Source organism: Mustela nigripes, chromosome 1 (assembly GCF_022355385.1).
Source record: "Mustela nigripes isolate SB6536 chromosome 1, MUSNIG.SB6536, whole genome shotgun sequence".
Lineage (NCBI taxonomy): Eukaryota > Metazoa > Chordata > Mammalia > Carnivora > Mustelidae > Mustela > Mustela nigripes.
In genome coordinates this window covers 41,730,265-41,743,963 of record NC_081557.1, presented here as the reverse complement: position 1 = coordinate 41,743,963, position 13,699 = coordinate 41,730,265, and the positions used below count along the sequence as shown (strand labels likewise).

Sequence of the window (13,699 nt, the reverse complement as noted above, 5' to 3'; positions counted from 1 at the left end):
ATCAGCCAAAAAAAAAAAAAAGCCAACTCAAAACTATGTATTCGTCAAAGTGAACAGTGGTTACCTCTAGTAGGAAAAATGGGAGAAGGAAGAATATGTTTTCTTTACATCCTTAGAACTGTTTGAATACTTACACAGGCATATGTAATTTTTCCAGTTAAAAAAAAAAAACTAAATACATATTTGTGATGTTAGAAAGAAACTCTTCTGAGATCACAGTGAGGTAAACACTGTGTACAAATGAGATCAACTAAACAGGAATATGAAAACAGTGAAGGGGCAGGAAGGAAGAGCAAAACAAAATGAAACAGGGGCGCCTGGGTGGCTTGGTGGTTTAAGCCTCTGTCTTCGGCTCAGGTCATGATCTCAGAGTCTTGGGATCGAGCCCCACATTGGGCTCTCCGCTCAACAGAAGCCTGCTTCCCCCTTTCTCTCCACCTGCCTCTCTGCCTACTTCTGATTTCTCTCTGTCAAAAAAATAAATAAAGTCTTAAAAAAAAAAAAAAAAAAACCAAAGTGAAACAGCTGGTTATGTGGTATAATTCTGTAACTTTTTTTTTCTTTTTGTTCTTTCCCCAAATGTGATTATAATATTATGTGAGAAGTGACCTCTTAAAATATTTTAATATTTTAAATTTTAAATTCCAGGTATTGGGACATCTGGGTGGCTCAGACGGTTAAGCATCTGCCTTCGGCTCAGGTCGTGATCCCAGGGTCCTGGGATTGAGTCCCATGTTGGGCTTCCTGCTTAGCAAGGAGCCTGCTTCTCCCTCTGCCTGCCATTACCCCTGCCTGTGTTCTTGTGCATTCTCTGACAAATAAAATCTTTAATAAATAAATAAACAAATGAATTAATTAATTAATTCCAGGTATTCTACTGGTCCCTGAAAGACTGAAATGCCCAGAGAGAACCTCATCTGGAGACCTAGGTCCTCCTTGTGAAGAGACCAGGAGCGAGGAAGGCAGTTTCCACTTTGCTCAGCCCACTGGAAGCCCTCAGGGACAGCCTTACTTTTAGGAGCCCCAGGTGGTGGTTGTGGTGGTGGTACCAGCCCTGGCTTGACAGGTTTCAGGGCCGCCCACTCTGCTTTGTGATGGAAACTGAAGAGAAGGCCTTCACCAGAGAAACAACCTCCTCCTGTCTTAACCACTAAGGTTGACACGCTGTAAACAACCATCCCTGGCAAACTGCAGGGGAATTATAGAAGGTCCATGGCTTTGGGAAGACTTGCTAAAGGAAAACCGTCCATGTTTCGTCTGGCACAAATAGTGGTTTAGGAACACCTTTAATGGCTGGTTGTTTCCTATGACCAGTTGGAGTTTCATTCTTGTGTTTCATCATCATGGGGCAGCTGTGTCCAGACTGTGGACACCATTCATTCATTTAGTAAACAAGTGTGTGGCACATCCTGTGCTGGGCACTGGGGAACAACTGAGGGGCAAAAATAAGAGGAGGTCCCTGACTTGGGGGTGTTCGCAGTTGGGGGGACAGACACATAAATGCACAATTCAGCACATGTGTCATGTGTTATCATTGAGGAACCAACAGTGTTGTGAGAGCCAAAATATAAAGTGGCTGCCTGGCTGGTCAGGGCAGGCTTCCGGGGACAGTTAGCGAGGTGCGCCAGGCTGTGGAGCTAGGAGGACCTACATCTGAACGCTAACTGGGTACATGCTTCCTATGCAACCTTGTTGCTTTACCTTCTCCACAATTTTCTCTACTAAAAATGAGGATAATAATACTTAGCTCAATAGGGTGGTGATATTAAGAAGTCAGTGGAATTGGTACATCTTTGGACAAGCCTTTACATGTAGTAAATGTGCTCTCAATAGTAGTTAATCTCTGGGCGCCTGAATGGCTCAATTGGTTAAGCATCTGTCTTCGGCTCAGGTCATGATTCCAGGGTTCTGGGATCAAGCCCTACTTGGGACTCTCTGCTCAGTGGGAAGCCTGTTCTCCCTCTCCTTGCCACACCCCCTGCTGTGTTCTGTCTCTCCCCCCTCTCTCTCTGTGTCAAATAAATTAATAAAGTCTTTTTTTAAAAGTCACTATTCTGCTTGTCATTATTAGAAGTTAAGAAGAATATTGAAAGTTGAGTGAGAATTCACCAAGCCAGGTCTGGAGGAGTGCTTAGAGAAGGCTTGGAGGTACGAAGGGACACGGGGCTGTTCTCTGACAGGCAGAGGCTGGGTTTTGGGAAAAGGAGGCAGATGTGGCTTATACAAGAAGCAGGACCAGGAGGCACCTAGGTAGCTCAGTGGGTTAAAGCCTCTGCCTTCGGCTCAGGTCATGATCCCGGGATCCTGGGATCGAGCCCTGAATCAGGCTCTCTGTTCAGTGGGGAGCCTGCTTCCTCCTCTCTCTTTGCCTGCCTCTCTGCCTACTTGTGATCTCTGTCAAATAAATAAATAAAACCTTAACAGAAAAAGAAGAAGCAGGACCAGGTAGCAAAGAGCTGGGGTTGCCAGATGACCACATCTGATTTTATTCTGTGGGAACAGAGAGACCGGCCCCAGCATTCACGGTCCTTCTGGATTTTATTTCCTTCTGATTGGTTTCCTTAAAAAGCATCATCTTCCTTCCTCCCTTCCCTCGGGGAGACCACCCCCGGTGCAGCGAACTTAGTCCTCAGTGGAGGTGAGTGTCCCGTGACACCCACCTTCCCTGATGTGACCACTGTGTCATGAGGTGGCGTTTCTGATGCTGGGCTGCACAAGACAACATCTGGGGCAGGCTGGATCCAGCACAGGCATGTGCTAGGCTGTACTTACAGACACAGTCTCTCTGGTTCTTAGCCAGCTCAAAGCCTGGCCGGCACTCACAGGCAACGCTGCCCCTTGGGGCCTCCTTGCAGATGTGACTACAGCCGTGATTCTGATTCATGCAGCTCAGACCCTCTGCAAAAGAGCAGCATGCAGCCAGTGACCAGACTGTGCATACAGTCTGCAGCCCCAGGGGCATTGCCAAGGGCTGGACAGCGGGACCTGACAGCCTGGGTCTCCGTCAGCCCCACATTTTAAGAGAACATGTCATTAAAATCCAATCAGGTCAATTAACAGAGACATGACAAATTTCCTCTGTCACCCAAGAGATACGATGTCTCAAGTCTCCTAAAGCGGAAAGAGACCTCTCCTAATACACAGGAAAGAAAGCTCCCACCAGGGGCTCTCTGGTGGTTGTAGAGCCATGCCTGCAGACCCCAGGAACCAGCTTAGACTCTCTGCCAGGTTGTTACCCATGCTGACCAAGAAGACAAAGAAAGAAGGAGGATCTCTCTAAGAAAATCTGCAGATAGTGGTGCCTGGGTGGCTCAGTCCTTGAGCATCTGCCTTCCATTCAGGTAATGATCCCAGGGTCCTGGGATCAAGCCCTGCAGGAAACCTGCTTCTCCCTCTCCCACTCCCCCTGCTGTGTTTCCTCTCTCACTATCTCTCTGTCAAATATATAAAATCTTAAAAAAAAAAAAAAAAGAAAGAAAGAAAGAAAGAAAAAAGAAAATCTGCAGATAGATGAAGATGGCCAAAGTTTTCACATACTCTTGAAAATGATTTTCTGAAAACATCAAACCTCATCTCTCCCCTAACCAAATGCACATTTTGGAGGTGACTGTGACTACTGGCATCAGCACATGAACACTGGCCCAGGGGCCTCTCTTCTGTGAGCACTCTCATTTAATCTCTGCACCCCACCCCCCATGGCGGGCTTGAAGCACACCAGCAAGGGAGCAGAGAGAGCCTGCAAGCAGGTGGTTTCTGCAGCCACTGTAAAATTCTCTCCAGGTAGACTCTCATTTTCATTGCAGTCCAATCTTGTGTTAACAGTGCAGGGAAGGGGGGTAACTTCCCGAGCTGGTTTAACATGCACTTAAATGAAGGGAGTTCATAACATAGTGTACATCTGTGTAGTTTGCCAGAATCCTGCCTCTTCTCAAAACCTATTCTTTGAGACCCTGCCACCTGCCAGCACTCTGGAGGAACTATTATCACGCCCAACAGTATTTTCAAGACCTCCGCTCCATTCGAACTGTGTTATTGACTACACGCCCATCTGATACTTCTTTGTATCTGTGCAAAGAACATCTTTCAGAGTAGGTTTAATGGTTCTCAGCTAACAAGACACTCTCTAATGTAGGAAGTAGTAATGCTGTTTTAAACATGAGTACAAGGGGTGCATGGGTGGTTCAATGGGTTAAGCCTTTGCCTTTGGCTCAGATCATGATCTCAGGGTCCTGGGATCAAGCCCCACATCGGGCTCTCTACTCAACGGGGAGCCTGCTTCCTCCTCTCTCTCTGCCTCTCTGCCTACTTGCAATCCCTCTCTCTGTCTCTCTCTCTCTCTCTCTGTCAAATAAATAAATACAATCTTTTAAAAAAATAAAATAAACATGAGTACAAGAAGTTTTCATTCAACTTCTCCAGGATCCTGTTCTGTATCGTGTCCTTGAAACCTTAGCCAAGTGGTTCTAATTAAGTCAAAAGTCACTTCTCTCCAATTCTCACCACAGAGCTGTTGATCTGTGCTTAACTGGAATAGCCGTTTTAATACAAACCGATGTCATTCCTCTTCCAGAAGACAGTGTAACGGTTAATACATCCCACACTCTCTTAAAACCATTTTGTTTTTTATCTGACAGTTACAGGCTGTTTGGACTCCCGCACTCCATCTGCGGGAAGTCGCTGAGATCCATTCACCCGTGCCAAGGCTGCTGCCCATTAACACAGAATGGGGCTCATACCAGAGCAGAGCTCTCTCATAGCTCTGGCTGGTGATTTGTGGAAATGTTATTTGCTTCTAATACTGAGACGGCACAGGAGGTGAGAGCTGCCCCCAGAGGCAACGTTCTATCCTCCTAGGAAGGCCCAGCAAGAATTACATTTATCCTTGGGTCAGCAGGACTTTTGGGGTCACAGGTGCCAGAAAGCACCCAGAGCTGAACATAACAGCACCCCAGAAAGGCAGCAGTAACACCTGCCATGCACACTCCTCGAAGAGGTCAGCTGCTGCCGCTTCTTCTCACTCTGTCTACAAGTCTGGGAAGACATCTGCAAAATGACCTTTCCTGCCTCAGAGCAGCAATTCATTCACACAAGAAATATTTCATAAGAATTGAGTATTTAAAAAACAAACAATCGAACAAACAAAAACCTGACTATGTGCCAGATGCTGTGGGGATACATGAAAATCTGTCCCCTGATGCCCTATCCTATTGAGTTATACCAAAGTTACCAGGAGATAATAGATGTTAAAACAGCTCTGGAAATGCCAGGGGCTTTTCAAAAGGGGGCCCCTGAAGCTGTTCAAAGTTCCCTGATGCAAAAAAAAAAAAAAAAAAAGTCCACTGCTAGGGAGGCAGATGGGTCTGGTCCAAACTGGGAGGTCCCGCCATGGTTCTCACTCCCTTTGCCCAAGAAACTGGGCTGGCAATCATGTTTAGGGCTGTTAGTTCACCAGGAGGGAAATAGCTCAAAAACACTAGAGACACACTATTGCGGTGGTCCCACTGAGGAATATTTCTGGAAACTGGAGAAAGACAGGCCTTGCAAACCCAGTGGAAACATTATATAAAAGACGGAACCAGTCCCTGCTGAGAGACAGCCCCTTCCTCACGATCCTGACACCTTCCTCCTACTCTGAAAAGGCAGTGGTGCAAACATCGAAAAATATTCTCAGAGCAGACAAAACGAAAGAGGAATGCTCATTTTGAGAGCCTGAGCACCCATGAATAGGGACAAAGCCTGGCTGGGGCAGAATGGCTCTCTCCAGCCTACCCCCATTACATGGGTGAAAACACACAGTCTCTTTACCAGAGCTTTGGTGTCTCTAAGAATAAAAAATAGAAGAAAAGAAAAATCAATAGCTTAAGCTTTCCCTCAAAATCATCTACTATGATCCCCCGAAGAACATTTAGTAAATAATTATTAAAAATAACCACAACACCAAAAAACACTAGTTTGCAGGATAACCAATTTTGGAGTATCAACAGGGGTTTTCAAGCCCACTTTAATACAGTTCCTAAGGGCTTAATGTGCACATCAAGGAGGAAATCCTAAAGGAACACTGTTTACACACTGTTCTATTTGAAGAGTTGAAACCTTAGGATGGTCAGGGTCTCAGTTATCAATGCTATAATCTGTTGGCCCAGGTTGCCATGAATTCAACAAGAAATCAGGCTACAACGGCACAGACAACACTCCCAGACCACAGCTCAAATTCTTGGATTTTGGTTTTAGCTCCAGACAAGTGTGTTCGTTTTAAATACTCTTCAGAGACTCCAAGAATGTCTGAATTGTAGAAAATTTAGAAAACACAGATTGCAGAAAGGAACTGCTTTTGTATTTACTTCTGTTAGGAAGAGGCTGTTTCTGTAATCAGTCTGGAGGTTCTGTGGGAGGGGACAGAGGAGCTGAGCCACTGCTTTGGAAGCACAAGGGTAAGAGATGATCTTAATTGCCGTGAACTGCTTTGGGAGTGGGTGGGGATCTCTCCTGTGTTCAAGCAAAGGCCTGACCCACAGGTCCCCACTCCTGTCTGAGGAACCTGTAGGGAGAGCGAGTGACTTGAGGAGGTGCCCTGAGTTAGCTCGTCCTGCAGGCTTCTTAATCCCGCCTCATCCCAGATGTGAGGCTCACAGAAAAGTCCAGAGAACCCACCAGGAATATGAAACCCAACTGCTACTCTATTAAGGGCCACACCTGCGTGAGATAAGAGATCTGTCAGTTAGAGTCAGTGTGTGTCTCTCCTGCCCAAACACTGAGAACCAGCAGGCTCAGGGTGATAAGACTCATCAAACCCACTGGCCTGTGACCATTCCTTTTTGTACCCAAACAGCCTTTTCCAGTCAGGTAGAAGGAAGAACCCATCATTCTTGGAAAATGAGGCAAAAATCATCTTCCACAAAGACACTCTTGAAAAGTCACAGAAGGGGCACCTGGGTGGCTCAGTCAATTAAGCAACTGCCTTCAGCTCAGGTCATGATCCCAGGGCCCTGAGGTGAGGGCCTACTCGGGGTGAGTCTGCTTCTCCCTTTCCCTTGACCCCTTCCCCTGTCTCGTGCTCTTTCACTTTCTCTCTTTCTCAAATAAATAAATATAATAAAATAACTAAAAAGAAAGAAACAAAAGTCATAAGAATGCTGATTCAACAACCTACAAATGTGTGATTAAATAGCAAAAGAATTAAACTCGCCTCATTCTTCAGTGATGAGAATGAACGAGCAGCACATGCCAAAAGGAGATAATAGTCTAGTGTTCAGAGCACTTCCCTCACAAACACACACAGGCAACCCCGGGATGACATAGCCACCAAAACGTAGCCCTTTGGCTTAAGAAAGAGCAGAGAATTAAAAACACATCACAATTAAAAACACAACCAATTAAAAACACAATTAAAAGCACATCACGTTAAAAGTGGCTGATCGGCCACGTGTGCTTAATGCCTTCCCCCCAACTCCAGAGAATCCACTGAACTAACAGAGGAATAATAAAGGTATAGACCCAAAGCAAAGAGAACAAGATGGCGGCCATCAGAAGAGCCATCTACAAATTTCTGGAGGAATGGTAAACAGTGGTGCGGGGAAACCACAGCATCAAAAGCCCATGCCTGGGAGGGGGTCCCTCTGAGCTAGAACCCCAGAGGCTCAGAGTTCAAAAGTGGGAGACCCAGGGAAGGCTGGATCCGGGTCTGCAGCCCCTCTAAGAAGGCTCTGCTCCTCCCCACCCACCCAGGGCCCCGAGCAGGCTTGCACTTGGAGCTGTGGTTTGCAGCACCTTTTTGAAAAACTTGGCAGATTGTCCATTACATTTCTCCTGAGACATCTAGTCATGTTTGAAATGTTCTCTATTTAAAGATTAGAATCAGGAATGTGAGAATTTGAAGAGACTCAGAGCTCACCCCACCCAACCCACTTATTTTGCCAGGTGAGGAAGTGGAAGCTAAAATAGCTTGCCCAGGGTTACCCAGTGGCAGGGACTGGACTCATCCTCATGCTTCCAGATCTTCACATAGTTCATGAAAATCACTGAGTGTGGGGGAGGGTCTCAGAGGTGGCCCTGCCCCCCCAAGCCCCACCCACCTACCCACCCACTCCCACCCACAGCAGAGCCGAGGCACCTTCCAAGCAGTGAATGCACGTGTGCTGATTGTCACTCAGGAAAAATCCCTCCTTGCAGCGGCACTCATAGCTCCCCATGACGTTGACACAGGTGTGCTGGCAGCCGCCATTGTTCTCCAGGCACTCGTCCACATCTGGAGGGAGAGGAGAATTAGCCTTTGCTCTGGGGACGGTTTCAAATGCCACCCCTCCCTGCAGCTCAGGGACACCTGCTAAGCAGAGATGAGGTCTCTCTTCCTTCCCTGCATCACAGCAGTTCTCAAAACTGAAGTCAGCAGGGTCTGGGGCTCCCTTAACTAGGCCTTCCTCATGAACACACGATAATCAATTTAGTAAGTATTCATCGAACATCTTCTGTTTCCCAAGTATGGTGCTAGAGGAGACAGTAAAACACAGATGAGTAGGATCAAATTCTGCTCTAGGAGCCTACCCTTCAGCAGAGGGAAACGCAAATAAAAGAATAAAATGCAAACGTCCCGAGTAATTGTGAGACCTGGTAAAAGTGGGTGCAAAGGAAAAAGAGGCCACTTGGTTGTGGGGTATCAGAATGGGTTTTATGGAAAAGCTGATGAAAGAGGGGCCCTACAGAATGTCTTCAATTCTAAATCAGGAGAAGGGAGTCTAGGCCAAAGAAAGGGCATGAGCATAGTACAGATGCTGGGGAACATGGGTATGTTCCGATAACAGTGGCTATTCAGTTTGGCTGCAGCACAGGTCCATGCAGAGAAGTTTCAGGAGATAAAGCTGGGAATAGATTGGGTCATACCATGGAGGATTTTGAATACCGGACAAAGAAGTTTAGCCTTATTTGGGAGGCAGTCAGGAACCACCATAGCAAAGGTGGCTTGAATTGGGAAGATCCATGAGTTCTGAAGAAGGTAGTAGCCAAGGAAGGGGTAGGATGCAAGGAAGGAGAATCGAAAGCCTGGGAGTCGGGCTTCACACGTGTACCTGAAATAGCCTCAGGTGGCACTAATTGGGGACCAGACCCGGGGCCTGGCCATGGGGATGCCTAGGAAGGAAGAAGTAGAAGAGGACTGTGGGCGGGGTGCCTGCAGGGTAGAAAACCACGTGGGCATCGGGGTGGGGGTGGCCGAGAAACATGAAGACCAGAGCCAGATGGGAAAATGGGGGTGGAGATGGGGTTGGCCCCCACCACGGCAGGGAGGTGACGTGTGTGAGATGCTGACCTGCAGGCCTTGGTCCAGTAGGCAGGGGAAACCTGAGTCTGGTGTTGTGAAGACACCTCTGAAAGCCGTTGACTTGTGGTGGCCTGATAAAACGGTGGATGTAGATGAGGAAGCCGAAGGCAGGAGTGGGAAAGGAGAGAAGGGCTGCAGAGAGCACAGGGCCAGGGGCAGAAGTCAGGAGAAGAGCAGGGGCAGGAGGATGTGGAGGAGAGAGCAGAAGACCCAGAGAAAGAGTCATCAGAAAGAGAGGGAGGGAGCCCTCCGCCGCTGATCTTCCTCCACCTCCCTGGGGGTGGGATAAGGGACTTTCCTTCCACTGTGTCATGTGTTACTCCATGCCTGGTTCCATCAATACACAGACCATATTGCATTCTCAAAATCTTCTTTTTTTAATTTGTATTTTTTGACCCCTCAGACCTTCTACTTATCCATCTCCACGAAACTGCAGGCTTCTTGAGGACAGAGATTTTTGTTTTATTTACAACAGCCCTGGAACTGCAGGTGTACATTGCTCAGTGCATGAACAAAAAAACAGGAGAGCAGAGCATCACCAGAGCCAAAGCAGAGAAAACTTCCAGAAAAGTCTGAGACATGACAACGCTCAAGGAGAAGACTGATAGAAAAATAATTTACTGGGGCACCCGGGTGGCTCAGTGGACTAAAGCCTCTGCCTTCGGCTCAGGTCATGATCTCTGGGATCGAGTCCTGCATTGGGCTCCCTGCTCGGCAGGGAGCCTGCTTCCTTCTCTCTCTCTCTCTGCCTGCCTCTCAGTGTACTTGTAATTTCTCTCTGTCAAATAAATAAATAAAATCTTTAAAAAAAAAAAATATTTACTTTGGGGCACTTGGGTGGCTCAATCAGTTAAGCATCCAACCCTTGATTTCAGCTCAGGTCACGATCTCGGAGTTGTGGGATCAAGTCCTGCATCGGGTCCTAAGCTCAGCAAGGACTCTGCTTGTCCCTCTCCCCTTGCTCCTCCCCCTGCTCACTGGTGCACATGGGCTCTCTCTCTCTCTCAAATTAAGAAATAAAATCTAAAAATTTAAAAATAAAAATAAATAATAAAAGCAATTTACTTGTACAGCCTGATTTCCCATGTGCCTAACACTAGCTTCTGGGCACATCCATAACAAGAAAATTCACATTTAAATATCTGTTATCTGGTTTCAAGCTTCAGATCTTACAGTCATGCATCCTCCCACACTACCAGGCAGATGTCTTTCTAAACAGATGGGACTCAAGCCATCCCCTCAAGCCTAACAAACTTGCCCTTCTCTATGCCAAAGGGTAAAGGGAGCACATTCCAAAGGTTGAGACGCGCCGGAACACACCTGGCTGGGGTGTTCCACGATGAGGACTTGTGGTGAGCAGGAGAGATCTGCTCCCTTAAACGCCAAATACTGGATTGGTTTTGAGTCAAGGTGAGCTCCCCTCTGAGCTGCCACTCACCACCCTACACTTAACCTACCATTCCTTTCTCTAAAGCCATTAGAAATGTTCCACTGAGTTGGGGGATTGTACTCTGAATTAATACAAAAAGTGTGCATGTTCCCAGGCACAAATAGGTATCACTTGCTTGGTCAGTTTCACCAGACTGCAAAACACTGCTTCTCAACCCTGGCTGCGCATTAGGACCCAGATGCCGGGACCCCACCTCCTGAGATAGTAAGGTAACTAGTCTTGGATGAGACCTAGGCAATGGTGTTGTTTTAAACTTCTAAAATGTTCTAACGTGCAGCCAGAGTTAAGAACCACTGCCACAACACTGAATAGCTAGAAAGCACTCCTAGACGCTCAATAAAAGGAAACTGAATTCAGGAAGGAGAGCTACACGGAAGAGCTGTGTTTCTCAGGCTCCCATACATTCAGGACCTTGGAGCATTCTGGGTCTGGTGCCAGAGTTAAGTGGTATGTGCACTGTGTATATTCTGGCGAATATATTTGTGGCTAATCTGTGGTGAGGGGCCGAGGAGAGGATCGCGGTCAGCCCAGGGAATGCAAGAAAGTGCTGCTCCTGAAAAGTGTTGGCCCTGAGCTTCCATGTCACAAAATACTTCAGTCCTTTCAAGTCTATTTATTTGACAGACAGAGATCACAAGTAGACAGAGAGGCAGGCGGAAAGAGAGGAAGGGAAGCAGGCTTCCCACTGAGCAGAGAGCCCGACTCGGAGCTCAATCCCAGGATCCAGGGATCATGACCTGAGCCGAAGGCAGATGCCCCAACCCACTGAGCCACCCAGGTGCCCCAGCCCTTCCAAGTCTAACTGGCACAGAAATCTCTGTGTCTGCTGGTCCTGCTCTTCTTATCACACCACTTCCTTTAAAGAATCCTTAGCCCCTTCAGATACACTCAGCATATCTTCATGATATTTCTGCTAGGCAGATCCTTGCTACCAAGGCCACAAAGACACCCCAAGGAGGGGAAATGAAGATAGTCTGCTGAAATACCTGTTAGCAGCCAGGGCAAGGACAGACTCCCGGCCTCAGGACTTCTGAGCCGGCCTTGACTGAGAACCACCCGACCCAACCTGACCCAGGTCCCACCCTGGGATGGTTTGCTCCTAGGAAGCTCACTCGTTCCCCCAGCCAGATGACTGGATCTGCCCTTAGGCATAAATTCCTGCAAATGGCACTTTTGGCAAATCAAAAGGAAATGTGAGATTCACCCCCAGAAAAATGGTAAAATAAAACATACAGCATGTGTCCCCAAAACTTACACACTGAAAGTGACTTCTTCTTCTTCTTCTTTTTTTTTTTTTTTTTTTAAGTTTTTAATTAATCTCAATTGACTGCTTTTCTCAGAATTGGCTCTCTAGTGTCTTTTTGAGGTCCTGACTGCCCTAGGCAGTCTGCAAAGGGGTTAGTGAGGCCTTGGCCTTCAATCAAATCTTCCTGACAGCTGCCTGCTTGCAAGGCCAAGTGTTCTGGCCCAAAGACTGATCTCTCACACAGGGTGCTAACAGGAAGGGCCAGAATCTATATCAGCGTGGGGTTCCAGGGGACACTGAAGTAGGATAAACAACATACAAGGGTTGATTTCCAGAGAGAAAGTCTTTCCTTGGGGTGCCTGGGTGGCTCAGTGGGTTAACCCTCTGCCTTTGGCTTGGGTCATGATCTCAGGGTCCTGGGATCAAGCTCCACATCAGGCTCTCTGCTCAGCAGGGAGCCTACTTCTCCCTCTCTCTCAAATAAATAAATAAAACCTTTTTTTAAAAAAAGTCTTTCCTTCTCCACCACTTGAAAAACGAGTTCTGTCTGTACTTATCCAGTGGCTTTTATGCTGACCTCTTTTATGTTTAATCGAACAGCCATTCCCCCTGTACTATAACGGAGCATCTCAATAGCTATCCCCTCCATGTCAGGGCCTAGCTCAAGTTACTCCTTGGTCAGCCAAGCAGACATCAGCAGGTTAATCACACAAAGGGTCATCAGTGTCAAAGGACCCTAATGCCATCTGTTTCCCAGGATGTCCTTCTATACAACTGATAGCACCAGCCTTAAAATGCAAACGGACCACAAACACCTGTCTGCCACGTGTGCTGTATCCCTTAAGACTATTCAACACCCAGCCCACTCAGCCCCATCCAGTTGCTGGCTAGTTCTGAATTCTGTTTTATTCCCAGCATAAGCAACCACCATAAGCAACGCTCTTTGCAGTCCCTAACTCCAGGACTAAAACTCCAACAGATGGTTCTGTTTTGTAGAGTCAAAAGAGGTTGTTAATGGAAAGTTTCTATTTGAACTTCTTAGTCTCTTAAGCAAAAGGTGGTGGTGGCGGGGTTACCTAACTGAGATCCAATCACACATTTGAGTTTTCAGAATAAGCAGTTTTACCTAATTCTAGGACAGAGATACTTACAGCGTTAAAGAAATGGTTAAAGTCTTTCAAATCAAGACCAAAGGTCTTAAAGGGGACAAGTCAATGCTAGAAATGAGTAATAACAATGATGTCTGTCTCTTTAGACTAATGGAGAATTTATATCATGAATGATCCCATAAAAACTGAAACACTTTAACTGGTTTTCTGTCAGAGAGTGTGATTTCTAGGGGGCCAGGAAACACAAATCTCTGATCCCCTTTTTGTTTTAATGAGTATGTTTTCATCAAAGGAAGCAAAAGGGCAGAGCACCAGCTGATAAGTGAAGGAGCACCGACATTTCCAACTGTTTTCCTTACCAAGACAATTATGACCATCATGAGCCAACTTGAAGCCATCAAAACAAGTGCAGCGATAATTGCCTGGAATATTCAAACAGTCATGGACACAGCCTCCGTTGAGTTCATTTTCACATTCATCAATGTCTGAGGAATAAAACAGAAGTAAGTAAGAAGTAAAGAAGGGGCCATTGCTTAGGATGGAGATAGAAGTATTTACCCTCTAACCAGTCATCCCACTTC

General features: G+C 46.7%; 1 protein-coding gene across 4 annotated transcripts in view; it reads right to left on the bottom strand.

Annotated features, from left to right (window-relative positions):
• SCUBE2 (signal peptide, CUB domain and EGF like domain containing 2) overlaps positions 1-13,699 on the bottom strand; it is a 70,285-nt gene that overhangs the window by 47,869 nt on the left and 8,717 nt on the right. For 3 of the 4 annotated variants that reach the window (XM_059408632.1, XM_059408642.1, XM_059408660.1), the window contains exons 3-5: positions 13,478-13,603; positions 8,111-8,245; positions 2,773-2,898 (exon numbers count right to left, since the gene is read on the bottom strand). In XM_059408632.1, the coding sequence (XP_059264615.1) occupies positions 2,773-2,898; positions 8,111-8,245; positions 13,478-13,603 (387 nt within the window). The remainder of the gene's footprint in view (positions 1-2,772; positions 2,899-8,110; positions 8,246-13,477; positions 13,604-13,699) is intronic. The other variant, XM_059408651.1, reaches the window with a different exon arrangement.